The sequence below is a fragment of the Periplaneta americana genome, chromosome 11, assembly GCF_040183065.1.
Source record: "Periplaneta americana isolate PAMFEO1 chromosome 11, P.americana_PAMFEO1_priV1, whole genome shotgun sequence".
NCBI lineage: Eukaryota > Metazoa > Arthropoda > Insecta > Blattodea > Blattidae > Periplaneta > Periplaneta americana.
In genome coordinates, this window is record NC_091127.1 from 179,545,673 (window position 1) to 179,567,034 (window position 21,362).

The 21,362-nt window shown below is 32.9% G+C and overlaps 1 protein-coding gene across 5 annotated transcripts in view; it reads right to left on the reverse strand.

Annotated features, from left to right (window-relative positions):
- LOC138709654 (fatty-acid amide hydrolase 2-like) overlaps positions 1-21,362 on the reverse strand; it is a 36,343-nt gene that overhangs the window by 8,899 nt on the left and 6,082 nt on the right. For 4 of the 5 annotated variants that reach the window (XM_069840584.1, XM_069840587.1, XM_069840583.1 and 1 more), the window contains exons 2-8: positions 19,496-19,684; positions 15,098-15,317; positions 11,603-11,820; positions 6,830-6,941; positions 3,192-3,346; positions 1,672-1,815; positions 483-581 (exon numbers count right to left, since the gene is read on the reverse strand). In XM_069840584.1, the coding sequence (XP_069696685.1) occupies positions 483-581; positions 1,672-1,815; positions 3,192-3,346; positions 6,830-6,941; positions 11,603-11,820; positions 15,098-15,317; positions 19,496-19,684 (1,137 nt within the window). Of the gene's footprint in view, positions 1-482; positions 582-1,671; positions 1,816-3,191; positions 3,347-6,829; positions 6,942-11,602; positions 11,821-15,097; positions 15,318-19,495; positions 19,685-20,016; positions 21,328-21,362 lie in introns of those variants that run through there. The other variant, XM_069840585.1, reaches the window with a different exon arrangement.

The window sequence follows — 21,362 nt, forward strand, 5'->3', positions numbered from 1 at the left end:
TTATTTAGCGTCTCAATGAAATGAAGGTGATAATGCCAGTGAAATGAGTCCAGGGTCCAGCACTGAATATATATATGAGAGTATGATTCCTACCGGTACATCTATACATTATGTTTAATGTAGTTGACCTATGTTTTATAATATTTATCTGTCTTTTATAATGAATCATATTTTAAAAGTAACACATTTGTTAAAATTTGAGTATTCACAAGCTGCTTTTTATTTAAACATATAATCTATGCAGTTTATACACAAAATCTATGCACAATATAAATAAACATGACTGAAAAAAGAACAAAAATTATTACAATGAAGAGAATTAGTCAACAGAGAAACTGAATATCTCAAAATCTGCCAAATTTTTCTTTCCATAACAATACCACTAACCTGATTTTACTTTTCTGAAATCTGATGTTCCTTCTGTTCAAAGTTCACACATAACGACAGACATTACAGTTAAAATAATTATCACATATCCTTACTTTACAGTCAAGAAGGAGTTCAGAAAATGCAGGTCCATTCTTTGTCTTCAATTTAGCAAACCAGATGGCACCCGAATTCTTCATTTTCCTTATATGTATCTACAAACATGAAACATTAAAATTTTTAAGTACGAAACATTAAATTTTTATAAGTGAAAGTCTCAAACTCATTCTCAGTACTGAATTATATTAAACGAGGTTTTAATAAGAATCATTCATAACTCTTTTTCATATTTATATTGATTTCCGTCCTGAATTATGAGACTGGATCTCCACTTTAGAGATTATGTTACCTATCATTAAATATAAAATTACATCAGTTGTTTCTAATCGTAGGCTACGGCACGACATCACATTCTTAGTCATAACATGGCCAACATTGAACAAGTTTGTATATAAATGCACGTTTAACATGAGTTTAATACCACTTGAAGACCTGTGAAGCATTAAGATCAGAAGAAACTACAGTTCAAAAGTATTGGAAAGCACGACTGCTAATGGCTTCATTGCCAAATGCAAGGCACTAGACAACAACAACAACAACAACATGAGTTTAATATAGCAATTCCTTTGTTTTTTTAGAACTTTGAACATGTATTTATATTAGGGGATTGTCAAGATGGCCATGATTAGCCATGATAACCATGTGACACCGATTCGTGCCAAAGCCTGTCTTTCTCGTTAACCACATTGCTAATACACTTAATAATGATACAATTAAAATAAAATATACAATATTATACCCTAATACACTCAAATAAAAATTACATTAAACAACAGTTACTATGAAATTTAATTTTGAAATCGTTCATCCAACATTCATACAAACTGACAGATACTCATTCATGTCTAATGTCCTTTTCATAAGCACGAATCATTCTGCTGAAGTAGCCATGCCAACAGAGTAGGCGACCTCTCTATTCTTATCTATTTGTCCTGGCAATGGCATTCACATTCAGTCGAAATGTAAACAAATATGAAACTATTATCATTCTTAAAAACATGGCATTTTACAAATTAAAAATAAAATTATAAGAAATAATTAAATTTCAGTAGACATTTTGTTCAGCATACCGACATGTATTGTATATATAATTTTGGCAGTTTATATCGTTTACGCACTTTTCACATTAACATCAGCATATTTGTAGCAGAAGCTCTATCCTTTGTCCTATACAAGAGAGATTACCTTTTGAGCCTTCACGCCATATTCCTTGTCCAAATGCAACACTGCTCTATGAAGAACTTTTTTTATTTCTGGATCTACTGGACTTACAGTAGCAGTTCCTCCATCATCTTCCATATAGTAGAATTTAATATTTCTTATATCAACCTACAAAAACATAAATTTAATTTATTAATGTGCAAATGTGATTTAACTTATTACTCTATCAAAATATAGATTTCTTGCGTAAAACAAGAAACTGTACACAATTAAGAAAAGTGTCTCTATAAACCATGCCAGTAGTTTCTTTTTCAATATTTGTATAATAGTGAATGTATTATTCAATCCAAAATATCTCAAACTGGACATATTTACACGGATAAGATTTCAATTTCACACTGTTACCCATTTCAAAATTAATTAAACATGATATATAAACAAAAATATTTCATGGAATGTAATTATATATGATGTTCTACTGTGATATCTAAAGATTAAACCAATAAAACTGATTTAAAAAAAATATTTCATTGTGTTAAGATATACTCATAATGGGGAACATGGACTATATCATAACCTTGGCAGTTGTGAGCATTGTTAAATAAATCATAATTTAATTTTTTAAAAAGAGATGTATTCATAGTAGGCCATGTCTTGTTGATTCATGATGTTGAGTATTGTAACTGAGATTAGTGTTATTTTTACTTTACTGAATTGCATAACATAACAGTTGGCACTAATACAGAATGGGGGAACACAGAAATACCTGATTGGAACTTAGTCTCTCAGACGCCGGCCACTTTCATTTTGATCAAGTGTACATAATTACAACTCACCCTATATATAACAATATTTTCGTTTGCTTTATACTTATGACTGAAAGAAGACGAAGCATATGTATGGCACAAACATTATCTTCACAATTTAAATTCGACTGCACTTTCGTGCAGAATGTTCTAATAATTTTATTAGAAGAGAATATGACAGTAGAAAGATTATCATAAATACTTTACATCAGAGAAACTTTGTTGGTGAAAATTTCCCAATATTGGGATCAGATGGGAAGAAAAGGGAAGAGCACCTGGTAGTAAGAAGATTAACAACAATAACAATGTATACCAGTGAAAATTTTTTTTTTTTTTTTTTTTTTTGCTTTACTTACATAACTTCAATACCATATTTAAAGTTTTCAATATTTGAAACAGATGATGAGAAAGAAGTTACTATTTGCAAATAGCCATATTGCTTACTCAAATGGGTAGCTTGCTTTCGCAGAAGCAAAAAAAATCTGAATTCGTCAAAATTTGATTAAACTGACACTTTGTGTCATTTTCACTCCAATATATTTAGGAAGGGAGTTTTTGTACTTACAAGTAAAAATTTGAACAATTTCTTTTTTTATAGAATTGTAAAGATGCCACGTGCTAATTGAGCACAAGCAAACTAGTCTTTCATACCCTGCTAAGAGAAATCTTTTTTTTTTTTTGACCTAGACATAAAAACTATAAATGAAAACAAATACTCAAAACAGAAAGTGCTCCAACCTTTTTATCCAACTGGAGCTTGTCAACATTCTTGCCAGCAATGATCCTCAGAGTTGGTAACAGATCGACTGCATGTTTGCACATAGGACCAATACTCAAGAAACTCTCTAGCTCCTCAGGAGGATATGGATGTTGACCGTGATTTGAGACAATTCCTAAAAATAAACCGATATTACATTATTAGTTACAAATGAAAATTTACTACAACCATTGTTTTAAGTAAGGTACCATTCACACATAGAAAAAGTTTAATTTCATTACACAGAAAAGTCACACAGATGATACATCTTCCCCATTATACATTTTAATTTTCACAACAATTCAATTCTCTTATCAGGTTTTCGATAATATTGCTGTTTAGTTTATTTCCTCGAACTTACTTACTTACAAATGGGTTTTAAGGAACTTCCAGGTTCATTGCCACCCTCACACAAGCCCACCATCAGTCCCTGTCCTGTGCAAAATTAATCCAATCTCTATCATCATATCCCACCGCCCTCAAATCCATTTTAATATTATCCTCCCATCTATGTCTTGGCCTCCCCAAAGGTCTTTTTCCCTCCAGCTGCCCAACTAACACTCTATATGCATTTCTGGATTCGTCCATACGTGCTACATGCCCTGCCATCTCAGACGTCTGGATTTAATGTTCCTAATTATGTCAGGTGAAGGATACAATGCATGTAGTTCTGCATCGTGTAACTTTCTCCATTCTCCTGTAACTTCATCCCTTTTAGCCCCAAAAATTTTCCTAAGAACTTTATTCTCAAACACCCTTAATCTCTGTTCCTCTCTCAAAGTGAGAGTCCAAGTTTTACAGTCATACAGAACAACCGGTAATATAATTGTTTTATAAATTCTAACTTTCAGATTTTTTTGACAGCAGACTAGATGACAAAAGCTTTTCAACCGAATAATAACACGCATTTCCCATATTTATTCTATGTTTAATTTCTCGAACTAATTATTCAAAAGACATGCACCAAAATAATAAGATGAACTTTAGTTTTCTGGATTGCATATAAAAAGCCTTGTTAATAAATCCAAAAGTAAGACATCTAACTTCATTTACAAATTGTATGGTTTGAGTAGATATGTACAGGTGTCTGACTCAAGCAGTTCATAAATTGTTTTAGGCATCACGCACAACATATGACTAGAAGTAGACACTTTTCGTTGTTGAAATTCTTTAACTTGCAATGTTTGTATTTTAGTTTTAATAATAATTGAAAACAGCTAAAATAATAAATAGATATAAACAGTATGACTGATTAATATATTGATTCATATGACGCATTTGAGCAAAGAAACATTAATTTCTAATACGTGAATCTCTCAAGGCAGTTAATAGTTCTCAGCTAGATAATAGGTTCTATGAACATTTCGACTGCCTGTGAGGGTTCGAACCCTGGTTCTTCTTTTCGTACTCTTTAATGTGGAACTCCGATAGCAGGTGATTCTAGAAGGTTCTAGTTAATACTACTTTGAAAAAGGAAATATGTAATCGAAGAAACATCTTATGAACCAGAATGTTCCACAGGAGTAGGTATAAAAGCTTGAACCCTGCCTTCAGTAATTATTCACAGTTCGCATCTCTGAAACTTATGACAGCAAAAGTGAATATAAGATATTCCAGAAGGTAAAATGAGAGGAATTAGAAGGAATTATCAATTAATAAATAGAGTTCACTGAAATTAAATGTATTAATGTTACTGTTTGTTTTATTTTCAGAAGCTGAAATGTTATCACTTTTTATTAAAAAGCACATAGAGAAATTAATGAAGTAAAAAAGTAAATGTCATAAATTAAAATAATTTATGCATTATTGTATAGGCTTATGAGAGAAATATCTGACGAGAACTACTTATTAACACATTTCCTTTCTGCATCGGAATGTTCCATGAAATTGGGAAACTGTACACAATAAATTTCATACCATGCTGAACATTCGTTGTTTCTATCCTTGTAGTCTTCATTTTAAATGTCCCAAATATATGGCCTTTTCTCATTCTCCATCACAAACACCTCAACGTCAACTTTCTCTACATCCATATCACCCAATGAATCCAATCACAAAGTACAATGCACCACTACAAGTTAAAAAATTGCAACAGCCGGTACTACAATACAAGTGTGATATGTCGATTGGGTCACGTTTGTGACTGAAGCAGACATTACAGAGAGTTTTTCTCGAGGTATTTATTCTCGTTCTTTGGGTTATTCTCGTGAATATTTATTGTTGTTCTTACATTTCCCTTAAATTTATTAATTTTGAATTTCCGTTTCCCCTCTGTCATTCCACCAACACTCTTCACCTCCCCTTCATTTATCATCTGCAATAGTAAAAGTAGGATGGGGTGAAGTTCTGGGGTTATAGGGCTTACGGATTTCTGATGCTGATATAGGAAGGGTTGGGGCTCATCAGGCTACTCGTATGCCTGGCTCTATCAGAGGTTCAAACGATGCTACTCGTCCATTAAACAGGACCTAGCTTTATTAGAGGCTGATGCAGGATGGCCCATCTGTCAGCATCGGATTCACAAATGTCACCCAGGCCACCTGTCGGATTTGGACAATCGTCGCATATAGCCCTATAGACATACAAAGGGCCAAAGAATGCCTAAGTTATCGAGTCCAACTCTCATAAAAGCCAAGATATGTCGTTTGGACACTTGCCGCCAAGCTGCCACGTTCGCTCATGTGATTGATGCAATATAATTCAATAGCCCATAGCAAACTTACAGCTACTGGGCAGCGTCTGTTCCGCTATGGGCGATGTGGCTTGCATATGGAGACGTTCTACTGCTGCAAACTCTCTGTCCTGTGTGAACTACTACATTTAAATTAGAGTATCACAGAAAAAGGTGCGGCCACGTGATGTGGCTGCCATTCCAAAGACATTCCATTCATGTGAACCAGGCATAAGGAAGCAGATGGAACCGTTGAGAAGATGGCATTGGACTGGAAACTTCTGGGTGCTAGGAAATGCCACATTTCTCATGAAAAGGGGTGTACAGATACTTTTGATGAGATAGTGTACCTAACCAAACTTTTATCTTTTGATTTTTACTAGTTATTTACGAATAATGTGGAAACATTTTCAATCGATATCATTTAGTGTTACAATCTTACATTTCAGTAACTGCAAAAATCTGTTGTTGTTTTCTAATGCTAGGCATTTGACAATAAACTCATTTGACCTCTTGCACTTCAATATTTTTCAAAGATATTGTCATGGTTAGCCACTGACGCACAGATTTTGAGATGTTCTGAATCCATTTCTTGATTTGAGTTGCACAATGGACAGTTAGGAGACTGATATATTCCAAAATATATATGATATATGCAAAAATCTTACTCGTAAGTATCTATAGAATATTTCTTAAGATACTTAACCCAAAATATGTATCATCATCATTGTTTCTTTTCCCTTTAATCTACACTCTGGTGCCATATGCATTTAAATGTGGATATTCACCCACTTGTTTACATAATACAATCCACACGCTTTACTAGCATTGCTGCTTCATTAAATACAACATAGTTACTGCACAATACAAGAGAAAGCATTTCATGTAATCAAAAAAGATCATAATGATTCAGAATATCAATTCATAGTAATTCAGGTAATAACTCACCTTTAGATGGCTTATGCCCAAATATTCCATTGAAGAAACAAGGCATACGAATGGATCCACCTATATCTGCTCCAAGGCCCAGTGGCGAACCAGCTGCAGCTAATACGCAACCCTAAAGGTAAAGAATTGAAAAGATTAAATAAAACTTAATTCTGGTATGTAGGATAAACCTACCTAATTTCGTGATATGTGAAGTTAGTTCTATCACGGAGTAAAATATAACAAACTGAAACTTTCTTAAGATTGCTGCAAACATGGCATCCAATGCTTAACTCTGTGAAAAGTTTTAACATCTGACTCACCTTTGTTTGGTATCACTATCCATTTTGAAATAGTTGTGCTGCTGCAGCTTTCTCAAAGAAAGGTAATTATCTCATTACTACTAAATATTTTATATTATTCCTAGTTACAAATTAATCTTAATATATGAACGTATAAATCCATCATATTTGATATAAGTTTGTCAAGTGTAATAAAGAGTAGGAAGCTTATGAAAATGAGTGAATTTCTTACGATTCTTGATTCGTTTGTTTACTGTATAATACCACAGAAAGATAAAATGAATATGGAGAACAAAAAGATAACCCTGAATTTTTCAGACCATGAAAGAGCGATTCTATCAGAGCTGGTTGGTTCTTACGCCAAGACGGAAGACTGAATTCTGATGTGAGTACAGCCTACCATTCCCAAAACACCCGCAAATTCATGTATTTGATGGAATCCAACCATTAAAGATCGTAGTTCTGCCCTTGAATTAAATGAAATATAGCGTGGGCAAAAAGACGCAATAATTTTCGACACATGATTAATAATACTACATTTTGCCATGGCAGATGAATATTACAAATATCAATCACAATGTTAGGCCCTAAATGTCCCTGCAGCATACGATCTTAATGTCGTTAAAACTCTATTCAAAGGTGAGACAGGATTATTTCGATTAGTAGAAAATTCCCGTCTTTCATTCATTTCATTCACTAACCACAACATGGTTTCTTTGGACAGACGAAATGTTTCCTCACATTTCCTAGGCCCGTATTCTTCAAAAGAATCTCCTCTTTCCACAAAAACGCCAATTTGACGTTAGTGTCCGTTTAAATAATCCAGGAACATCATTTCATCTTCAATTCCATCAAGAACATTGAATTGTGTCGTCATTTTGTTGAAACTTGACCCTGATAAATTCTACATAATCACTCCATCATAGGCAGTTAAGTTTTACCTCAGTAAACTGCCATGTTTAATTTTGATCGTGACTGATGAACCCGATACTGAAGTTGAACAGGATAAAATGCGAACTTAACCACAGTAAAGTTTTGATCAAGAATGGTGCACTTCGCCATAGGTTTTCTTTAACAATAGAAAGTTGTTAGTGCAACACAATTCTCAAATGATACAGAGTGAGTATTAAAATGTGTGTAACCAAGACGAGACAATTTATATAATAATACATGTTTCGTTTGACCACCTGCACGTTTTGAGCATTGACGACTATGCAATGAATGAGATTGAATTTCAGTCACTACGATAACATATTATTATTTGAATTCTTTATAGGACCCATCTTACTATATTATTTTTTATTTTATTGCGTTTTCTGTGCATTTTAATGTTTTCCTCCACTGCTACCATTCATGGAAAAGTGCACAAAACACATAACAAAGAGCAGCGTACAATGATGAGACGGAATTTTTCACGATAAAAATATAATCTATACTACAGTAATAATAAATCTGTAACCATTTTTTTTTTGGTAATTTTCGCTTTTCCAAAAATAATTGGTGTTAACATGTATAATTAACCATCCTGAGACCGAAAATCGCATTTTTGCAATTTTTGTTTGTATGTCCGTCTGGATGTTTGTTACCTTTTCACGCGATAATGGCTGAACGGATTTCTATGAAAATTGGAATATCAATTAAGTTCGTTCTAACTTAGATTTTAGGCTATCTGGATTCAAAATACTTTATTTAAAAGGAGCGTTATAAGGGGCCCTGAATGAAATAAATCGAAATATCTCGCTTATCGATTTTCATGAAAAACATACTAAAAGTGTCTTTAAAAATGATTTCTGATAAGTTCTATTCTATGCATAATTTTGATAGGACTGATATTTAATGATATACATGAGTCACCCCCGCCTCAGACTAATAGGCTATAATGAAATGAAAACAAATGACTCAGTCTATTTAAGGCGACCTTGCACACAACAAACAGAGAATATTAGTCATTTAACACTATTTTTATATGGATATATTTCCATTCTATTTTGGGAATATATAAATGTTTGTATGAAGTAATCTCAGAAGCTAATTAATCGATTAAGAGTTTTATCTTAAAGATGAGTATTTTTACTGCACCAAAAATATAACACATAAATATGAGTGAAAATAAGTATTTTACCATTGAGCTCACTGGAGCCGAGTTATTTTAAAAAGTGTTCCTGAGCTCATAATTTACTCATATTCGTTTCCTGTGTTTCTTCAAATAATATTTATGTACATTCATTTTCATTTTTTTTATTTACATAAACAATGATGCACAACCGAGCGAGTGGCTCAGATGGTAGAATTTGAGACTCGCATTTGGGAGGTCACGGGTTCAAACTCTGTGGGCCACCAATCTGACTGGGGTTTTTCATGGTTTCCCTTAGTCATAAAGGCAAATGTCAGATTGAAATTTACATGCCATGATTCATCACCGCACCTCAATTACCAATATGATAAACACATTAATCAAAAACTATAATCAGTTACGTGAACACAAGCAATCTACAACACACTATAGAAACAGGAACTCAACAAGAGTAAAAACAGCCTACTGTATACCCACACATTCTAAACACACGACATGACCACAGATGTTAAAGCGTGTATAAATAAACTTAACAAAGAAAAAAAAAAGATGCACAGTGAGGTTAACATAAAAAATTATCTTCGTACACAATCCACTCTCTACTGACATTAATTTGGAGTGATTTATTAAAGAATGCAGTTAAGACTACTTTAGAAAAATGTTAAACGAATTATCCTTGCACCAAAAACGGATGTTCTCTGAACCAAATGATTCTATTTTAATTATATGCATGTAATAACAATTAAGAAACATGTTTGCAGGAAATGAGTGCTCTCTAGACCAAAATGATCGTATTTTAATTGTTTAAATACATTTCAATTAAGTAACATATTAAATGATTTATCCTTCTATCAAACACGGATGTTCCCTAGATCAAATGTCCTATTTTAATTATGTTATTACTTTATATTTATTTCTAACAAGTGCAGCGAAGCGCATGGATATGGCTAGTATGGATTTATTTTATTGGGTTATTTTACGACGCTGTATCAACATCTAGGTTATTTAGGGTCTGAATGAAATGAAGGTGATAATGCCGGTGAAATGAGTTCGGGGTCCAGCACCGAAAGTTACCCAGCATTTGCTTGTATTGGGTTGAGGGAAAACCCCGGAAAAAACGTCAACCAGGTAACTTGCCCCGACTGGGATTCGAACCCAGGCCACCTCATTTCGCAGTCAGACGCGCTAACCGTTACTCCACAGGTGTGGACGCTAGTATGGAAATAATTTGCTTATAGTCCTATGTTTTATACAACATATAAAAAAAAACCTCTAATTGTTTATTTTCAAATGTAAAGAAGTTAGGGAGAAGATAAGATGCTCTGACTAAAAATCAAAGCAACTAACTTCTCTTTATTATTATCCACTGTGTTATGTCAAATACCTGTAAGAAAGATTGGTGAGGCTAACACAATTCACTAAAACCAACCTGCTCTAGCTTCTAAATTACTAACTTAAAATTAATCTGTTTGAAGTAATTCATATAGATCTCTCGACACTTTTCTCGAAAAAGTTTCAGATTTGATACATAATTCTGTAATTAATTACTCTTACAAACTTTTCTTGGATAGTTTTTACAGTTGATACTTTTTTATATAAAGAAAATCAATAGGCCTAAAACATAACAAACGAATTTAGAATAAAACACCCTTTTGTGCAGTTCTCAAATAACTAACGTTATTTTTCGAGTAAGTAGGCAAACATATTGACGCAAGAGGAAAAGTACTTGTTTCTGTATCAGTGATCTTAAAGAGTGTGATTCGTGAAAATTTCAAAATGAGTTTTTTCAGTATCACAATACCTTTTCTATACTTCTTATAATGAGAAATTAAATAGAATGTACCAATCAAATGCCACATACTCTCATACATTTCACAGAAAATTATAGTTTACATACATTGCTCAGATCCTGCTCTGCTACAAATTCAAAACATTCCCACTGAAAGTCTTATTAGCTGTTTCTCTTTGTCTAGGCAGGTCATACATCCAAATAGCTTACCAGCCTAATGGTCTAATTTTTTTTTTTTTAATCTGGCAGCTAGTTGTCATTTAGGTCAGGTCTAATAGTGAATGACTTTGAAGAAGTTGATACTTCATGGTTCAATGAGGAAAACAAAATGTTATGAATTTATTACACACTACTAGTTTTTTGTGGCTCAAATGGCATTGGTCACAATAAATCCAGCACACATGGGCTCAGTTCGTTGTAGGGGAAGTGGAGGAGGAGACTCCTCCAGAGTGAATCTGTATTCCTTGTCATGTGTTTGTCCCATACTGACCACATCACAAGGAGTCCGAGTACTTAGATATGTCTGGTTGATAAATTTCAATAAAGATGATGGTATTACACACTATTTATGCTGGACACAATAGATACATAGATTAACGAGAAGTTAACATCGTAATTATCAAATTTACCTCTCCACCTGATGAACCACCAACAATATGGTTGGTATTATATGGATTGTTGGAACGTCCATAAACTGTATTAATAGTCTCCCACCACATGCACACCTCAGAGACATTCGTTATAGCAAAGGGAATTGCTCCTGCTTGTCTCATCAACCGTATAGTATCAGCATCTTCTTTAGCTTTTTCATTTCTTCTGCAGTACAGGCCAGCTGTTAGAGATAAATCTATAACATAATGAAAAATGTGGAATCATTGTATTAAATATTAAAAACAGGCCTGACTTTGTATATCCAGTAGGTGTATTTGTATTTTATTTTTTAAAATACCTATAAACGATGTGATTGTTCACTGCGCTCATAAAAATAAATTTCAAAATAATACTTACTAATTCGAAATAAACACGTTACAGCAACATCTTCTAACTTTAAAATCTATAAAAACTATTAATATATAACGCAAAATAAATCGTAATGTGTAATGAAATCTCAATTTAAAGTTATCTCTAGGATTGAAAATCTTTACTACTACTGAATATCAGTAACTCCTTCAGTTGGAAATCCATCACTTGAATGCTGAGAGTCAATTCTTTTCCAGGAAACATGAAATTTATGATATATTGCAAAGCAAAAGATAAAAATAGCACAAGTCACAATAGTTGTTACTGAATAAAAAAGAACAAATTCTTTTCCAACAACCGCAATATCTCCCCTCACAAAACGAATAGACTTAAAATTACATGTTTTTTAAGCCAACCAGAGGAAACAGCCACATCAAAGTCAAGATTTTTTGGGGAATTTTAGTGATGCAAGTACATCAAAAACAGGGATATTTGTGTTGGACTTTTCTCCTTTATGTCCTGCTTCTCCCGAAGTAAAATACATTTAGGCCAATTCTGTTCAATTTTAAGCATGTTCAAAATGAAATTTCCTCAGGATGACGAGGATTTTTTTTTTTTGTGGGAATTGGTATTTAAAAAATGAAGAACTGAGCCATTGGCACTCTCACTTTACAACTTAGACCAGGTAAAATAATGTTTAAAAATCATGGCATCATTGCTGCACACAGTGTCTTGTTAAGCATTACATTTGCTGCCAATCTCGGTACAGATGCTTATCAAAGTCGAGCATTATATTATCATTGTATTATTATAATATGATGGTTTCTGTAGTTGTTTTTTGAATATGCAGTAATACTTTCAACATGTTTTAAGTTTTTATAATACTGTTTTAATGTTCTATTTATGGTCTAACATTTTAACTAAATAAAATTTAACATCAGAACGGGACTTCTGGATATTTTACTGTGTCCTGGAACTTAACATCTACAACGATGCTGTGTATTCGTTTTGAATAGTCTCTGGCAGAGCCAGTCCTACAGACAGCACAACAGATGCATTCGCATGGAACGGCAAAATAGAAGTGAATATAATGGAGAAAATTAATAAATGCAAATAGGTAATAATACAAAGGAAACAAAAGACAGATTGAAAACCTACACAAACACATAAACAAAATACATTCAAAACTACACTACAAACTGGCCACCCTACCCCATTATCGCCTGGCCTAGTTGCCTCATAAGTGGTGCCTTCTTGGTATCACTTGTGAGGTTCAGACCTGTCTTCTGACAGTGGTCTAAACAACAACACTAGAAATAGAAAACAACAAATCCATAAATTTCTTACACATCACAATAACAAAAACAGACAACAAGCGTAAGTTCAAAATACACAGAAAACTCACCACAGTAAATCTTTCAAGAAACTAAAATATAACATTTCATACAGAACACATTACAAAAACATCTTAACACACAGACAAGACACACAAGCAAATACAACTTGGCAGGTGTATTCAAACTATCAGGCAATAGTGGCAACGATTTCTACATTTGATATAAGTTACTGGAAGATCATTTCAAACACGTTACAAGGGATATACCACAACCATAACTAAACCACACAATTCAACCTACGCAGAACACATCACATACTCCAACCACAACTACAGCAACATAGACACTGACAACATTTGCGAAATGAAAAATACAACAAAAATTAATGATTATCTGAAATGCATTTATAATTTGGATGGACTGAAACATAAGACCTTTCGAATTTTTAAGACTTCTTATTTAATAGGTGATCAACAATCAGTAAGTTGTTTTATATTTCTTCTTCCCCTAAAAATTCTATACTGCAACTACGATATTAACAGGTACAATGTGCATAAAAAATTTACACTTGTTTCTGGCATGCTTAACAATAGACAACTCTTCCCTCGGTGGTAAAGATAGAATCATTTCCAATCCACTGTCGTAATAAATGTGATTTCACTTGTCATGGCATGGCTTTACAAAACACAAAATATAAAAATTCAATAAAACAGACTGCACAGAGACCTCAGAAAAGCTCACAGCTTGTATTCATCTACGCAAGACCAAAGTCTTCTATCAGCGAATATGCCCGAAAACTTCACGAATTTCAATGATGCGATTTTTCGCAGTCCATTCACCTCAAGAGAAAGTTCAAACACTTCATATCCTTCTACTGGAATGTCATATCTGTGATCATTGGAAATTCAAAAGTACACACAGTCCCAATCAGTGCCCTTGAGAGGATGAAGCCTCTGAAGGACAGCCCACTATACAAAGAAAGACGAAATTCACTGTTAACCATTTTATCCAAAACAACAACTGAAGACTGAAAGGATAAAGACCGCAGATTGGGTCGTTTTCTCCAGTGCAGAAGAAAATAAAAATTATAAGACGTATTTGAAATTTCTAAATATATTTATACAAAACACAACACAGAAAAATACATATTCATTATGATTTAGATTCTTTTAGTTCTTGTGATCCAATTTAGTTTTTTTTAGGTTCCACAGATTTTACATATATGACTCTTATGATCATGATTTGGAAAATTATCTAAGAAATTATGAGTTCAGAAGTAAGGAAAAAATAGGTAAAAACCTATAAATCTGGTCCCTAGTGATAATCTACAATTTTCTCTATCATTTGCTGCATCATTATGGATATTTACTAATGTTAAATGAGGAATAAACTGCCTATCTTTTTTTAAAATCATGTTTTATTTAACGATGCTCGCAACTGCCGAGGTTATATCAGCATCGCTGGTGTGCAGGAATTTTGTCCCACAGGAATTCTTTTACAAGCCAATAAATCTACTGACATGAGCCTGTCGCATTTAAGCACATTAAATGCCATCAAACTGAGCCAGGATCGAAGCCGCAACCTTGGGTACAGACTGTGACTGCACCATCCAGGCTGACCTGCCTATCTTCATAGACATTCGGCTTAGGTGAAAAGTTTAGGAATATTATAAAGTAGGCCTTTATACAAACAGAATATAATGTTCATAGACATAATCTGTGTCTTCAATGTCATGTTACAGTCATTCTGTTATAAACAGCATGAATATCATTAAAATACTTGCACTAGTTAATAAGTTAAAAATGGCAGATTCATATCATACTATACCTTTCACTCGGACGCAGTCCTTAGTACTGAAAGGAACTCCAAGAAAAGGAGTATCTTTTTCAATATCTTGTACAGATTTGTTCCCAGACTGAATGAACTCATCAACTTTACGTGCATCTTCCAATGCTTCATTGAATCTTTCATCTACAACACAGTTTAAAATAGGATTGATTTCCTTTATTCTGGCAATGAAAGTCTTTATCACTTCCACACTTGTCACCTGTAAATGAAAGAATTTATTAGATACAATAAGTAGTAATCTTCATTAAATTTTTTCCAAACTGAGTATACTCATAACGCATTTTTCTTACTAAAGGGTCATTCCATGTCAACACAACCAAAGGGTGTTGCATCAACATCACCAAATTGGCCCATTTTTTCTTTTCAAAAAGTTACTTCACACTAACGAACTTGTAAACCCCGCAATTAGTTTAGGAACCAGAGCTGTCCAAACTTCTAAAACCTATGTTTTTAGACTAATATGTAATATTTTTAACCACATTTGAGTCATCAATCATTGCATTTATTTTTATATATTTTATCACTGAATGTTGTACTTCATTACTGAAAAAAAAAAAAAAAAAAACTTGTTCCTAACACTGTTTATTAGACATATAATAGGCAAGAAACTGTTCCAAAATTCTGTAAAAATATTGAATTTTAGAAATTTACTTTTCATGTACAAACTTGAAGTTCAGTTTGCACTTCCAGTGCAATGGAATCCACGTATCATAGCTTTCCAGAATACTGTTGTAACTCAAAAAATGCAAAAATTGAGATTTTCATGTGAATTGGTCAATTTTCTATGTGGAATAGTGCTGTATCTCTGAAATTATACCAATTGCCGCAAGGTGGTGATGTATCACTATTAATGGGAAGCAATGATGATGTGCGAAAATTAAAACATGCTCTCCTGTACAAAACAGGTTTTTTGCATTGTAACAATAATCCGAAAAAGTGGCGATATATACATGCATTACAGAAAAAAAAACTGTCCCAATACCGGTAACCAGACATGGAGATAAAATGCTCAGAAGCTGGCAAAAATTAAAAAACTCGTAAAAATGGCATTTTCAACTATTAAAAAATTAATGTCTGGTACTTTCCGCGAATATCATTTTATTTTTCGCACAATTCTCACACTTATGATAGTCTGTGCACAATGTTTCATCTTCCATCTCAAGTGATATAGGTACTTGTTACATTTTTTTTTACCAACAGTGTTTTTTAATGTGCTATAAGAAGTGCTGTTTTAACACATGGGCACAGGCGCACTGGGCAGTTGCTCGGAGGTCACACGAGCATAGGGGCCCCATGAAAATCTATGCACAGACAGAATTTAATACTATAGGGGAACAACTTCGTAAACTCCATTGGTCTGCACATGCGTCAATCTTAAACAGTGACACAATATAATATTTTCCTTCTCCTTCGTAACTGTCAGCCAATAACAGAAGAAGGCATTACTTAGGTAGACTTTCAATGAAGCAGAATATTTTCGTATTTTATGTACTTAATAATAACTCAAAAAGTAGTACAGTAGTCAGATTCAAATAAGGAAAAAAGCATGTTAAAGAGTACTGTTTGCAGATTTTTAAGATGCTTGAATCACCAGAATATAACAAATGTAACAAATAAATCAATTGAGGTTTGTTTTATACTACTGTAGTGTGGGAAAATATGTTTTTGAAATAGACGATATCAATCGGCGATAAACTTTTTTTCTTGAAGAGAGAAATAGGTAGTTGCAGTGTATGGAATCATATTATATTTGACCAGCCTCATGGTCTAGTGGTCAGAGCGTCTGGCTATAGTTCATGAGGTCCCGGTTAGAGCACAGGAATTTTTCCTTAAAGAGGATTATTCCTGTGTTCGTCCATGGTCTGGAATTTAGGTTAAGTTTAGATTTAAGACCTCTCCTGGCACCACATTATCATAATCATCTTATCACATCATCGGGGTAATGTAACTCCTCCTTCCAGGCGCCCCAACCTCAGAAGTGGGTTACAACTAAGCCACGGCCAGGAGAGAAGACCAGAAATGTCGAAAAGACAACCTGGTGGTAATGGATTAAAATATTTGTTTAACCATTTAGCAAATCGATGTGTTAGAAGGCTGATATATAATTTTCCTAGGCTAGATAATATTGAAATACCACGATAATTTTCCAGATTCCTTTTCTCTTCTAGTTCCTTTATATAATGTAATTATTTTTGCACTTGACAATTTTTCTGGGTAAAAGTTAGAATTTTTTATTTTATTAAATAGCTTTAATTTCCTTTGAAGATAAATATTATTCGTCATCATCTTTTTCCAGTAAATAGTGGGGATTTCGTCTTTGCCACAGCTTTGTTCTTTGCTTTTTTTTTTAGTATTATTTTTATACATCTTGATTACACAACTTTTAACATTGTATCACTTTGGAATATGTATTATATGACTATATGACACACAAAAACACACCCCAATGAAATTCTCAACACACAACTCAATTTCAGAACACACACACTCTTTGATTCCACATTACACCACACAAACACACCCTCACAGGAAACAAAACAAGAGGCGCCAAGACCAACAACGACCAGTTCTGATGATGACCCATAATAGGTCGAAACATGTAAATCAGGTACGATAGAATTTAACACAAGAAAGTCAATATAATATATATTCCGAAATATTATTTTCAGTTCATCTAGGTTTTAAAGTCACTATCAATTCATCGCTATAATAGTTAATCGGTCCTATAAAACTTAAGACACTATTTATGACTTCTCTATTATATATTTTATAGAAATATTCTCTCCATTTATCCCGATTTTTTTTATTTTCCGGCAATGAAAATAACCTACCACTCTAAGTATTTCCAGACCTCGTTTACATTATTATTCTCAATCCAATCATTTATTTTATTTGATTCATTAAAAAGAAAATCTTGTTTCTTGTTATTTATCAAGACTTTATAATCTTTTCTTTTTTTTTTTTTTTACATAATCCTGTTTTTCTACTTCTTTTTTTCGTTTTTTTCCAAATATTAAACTTCTTAAATAACTTACTTCTTACAATTCTACTTCCTTCATCATACCATGTTTTTACCTTTGTACATAATCCTTCGGTTTTGTATCTTATCATATCACTAGCAGCGTACTTAACTATTTGATATAATAACTCAATGGCTTTAATATTATTACTACAATCACAAAAAAGGTCAAATCCTCTACCTAATACCTATCAACAATAAATAATTTTGATCTTCACCTTCAGTAATATGTTACAATTAACCTATTACTTACTTACAAATTGCTTTTAGAGAACCAGGAGGTCTATTGCCACCCTCACATAAGCCAGCCATCGGTTTCTATTCTGAGCAAGATTAATCCATTCTCTAACATCATAACCCATCTCCTTCAAATCCATTTTAATATTATTCTCCCATCTACGTCTCGGCCTCCCCAAGGACATTTTTTCCTCAAGTCTTCCAGCTAACACTCTATATGCATTTCTGGATTCACCCATATGTGCTACATGACCTGCTCATCTCAAATGTCTGGATTTAATATTCCTAATTATGTTAGGTGACGAATACAATGCATGCAGTTCTGCATTACGGTATGTAACTTTCTCCATTCTCCTGTAACTTCATCCTCTTAGCCTCAAATAATTTTCTAAGCACCTTTTCTCGAACATCCTTAACCTCTGTTCCTCTCTCAAAGTGAGAGTCCAAGTTTCACAACCATACAGAACAACTGGTAATATAACTAACTGTTTTATAAATTCTAACTTTCAGTTTTTTTAAAGAAGACTAGATCACAAAAGCTTTTAAAATGAATAATAACAGGCATTTCCCATATTTATTCTGATTTCGAGTGTCATTTTTATTTGTTACTGTTGCTCAAAGGTATTTGAATTTTTCCACTTCTTCAAAAGATAAATGTCCTATTTTTATATTTCTATTTCGTATTATATTCTGGTTACGAGACATAATCATACATTATTATTTTTTTTTATAATTTACAATTAACTTATATTCACCAAAAAGTTACAAGATCCAGACAGTTTTGACACTACTTCAAATACAAAATTAGAACAATTTTAATCAACTACTCTTCACATTACAGTGACCACAATATTCCAACACACACTTACACACAAAGACTGGCAGGCAACCAAGTAGGAAAAAAGACAACATATATTACAGCGAAAATAGTCAAAAGATGTTAAGATCTCAAAACGCGTATTTTTGGAAGTTTGAAAACAGAATGTTTTCATGAAGCACAATGAACATGATGCAAAAAAAAAAAAAAAAAAGACACTCTGGATATAGACTAGAGCATTAGATAAAAATACTGTCTCTTTAGAATCGAAAATCAATTATGCAATAATTTTAATATACGGTACCTTACGAGTCCTTATCTTGTGAGCAAGAGCAGATGCACTATCAAGTAACAGTGGATTCTCAATGGCCGGTATCTTCTCTCCTGAACCATGATACACCAACCAAAATAAACCGTGTGTAACTACTTGTATAAGTTGGAAAAGTAGGCGCTTACATATTATTTTTAACTCTTTTGTCCAACTTGATGACATCTGAAATTTTAATTACATGACAAATTATTTTACGGGAAAAACTAACATAAATAACAATTCGACAGAGTTAATGGCTTGTCAAGGAGTACCGGTAATAAAATAGGCCAGGAAGTTTTGTGATATTTCAGCTGTACAAATAGGCAATTATTAACTCTTTACACTTATTAGTAGAAAAATGTCCACTAGTATATTTTACATGGAATTCTTAAGGTTTTTCTTACTGTATTTACAATGGAGGATCTAACATTTTAAATGTGCTAAGTGCCAAAAACAACTTTCTGAGATATTGACGAAAAACACACACACTGAGCAAAGCATGTTGAGATACTTACAACACTGTCCTTTGGTGCATGAATGAGTCACTTACAGCTGAGCTATGACAAAGGCAATTTAGTACCGGTATGATATTCTCATATGTATGTTGCTCCATTAAATTGAATAAAATAAATTTGAATTTCATTTCCTGTCTGCTATTTTGACATGAGTTACGAGGATGGAAGGTGCGTGTTGTTCTACGTCTCGTGGTGATGGCTCGTGTGCAGGTTGTGATATACGTGCAATGGAATTTATATGGTTATGTAAGTATGAAGAAGATTTGCGTGGATTTTTGTTAGAGCACTGTGTTTTGTGTGATAAATACGTATGTGAACATTGTGGTTCAAGTTTGAAGGCAGATTGGAAATCTAACTTATATAGATGTCAGAAGTTAGTAGAAACAAAAGGAAAAAGAAGGGGTGTAATTTTTGTGTTTCAGTTTATAAAAACACTTTTTTTTTGCTTATGTTCATTGAACTATTCAAATTACCTAGGACGGCAATTTCCGGTGGGAGAGGGCATTTTCTCTCTCTTTATCTTCCTTTTTTCTTTCCCTTTTTTTTTATTTTTTTATTTTATTTTATAATGAAATTTGTTTTTAAAACACTTGTTCGTAAATCTTTTCTGAAGTTTGTTCTTGAACACCTTGTGTAAGTCGGATATTATTTTTCTATCACATTATCGCGGTCGTGGTGAGAGTAAAAGGAAAGTGCGCAGCTATATAAATGCCAGTTATTATACAATGAAACTGCTTAAATTTAACTGCTTGTATAAACAAGAATGCATTGTTGAAAATCAAATTGAATGTGTGTTTATTTATCGTTATGAATAGTAACCACAACTGTCAGTTACATTTCATAAATATTATAATAAATCGTCAACAATACTATTTAATCACTTTCCAGCTTACATACTATATAATTCGATATGGAAGATTTATTCTGCAGAGTTGGAATTTATTTTTTAATTTACTTTATTCTTTCTATCGAAGTAAGGAATAATTGTAATAATTATACCACCAATAAAACCAATACTTAAAAATAAACAATAGCCTGCCTTTCACAAATCAATTTTGTTTCAACAATGAATAATTTTGAATATGTTTCTTTGAATGGAGTCTGATGTGCTTCATCAGATCGACTTTGATGACATTATCAATGTTTTTTTCTGTGAAGAAAGTGCGAAAGAAATCTTTATAATTTTACAAGTAAAATGCATGTATTTTGATTCCAGCAATTTATTGTTTTCTGAACTGTAACATTTCATTTAAAACTAATTTAAACTAAACATAACCTGAGTGTTAGAGAAGGCCATATGGCCTTAACTCTGCCAGGTTAAATAACCATTATTATTATTATTATTA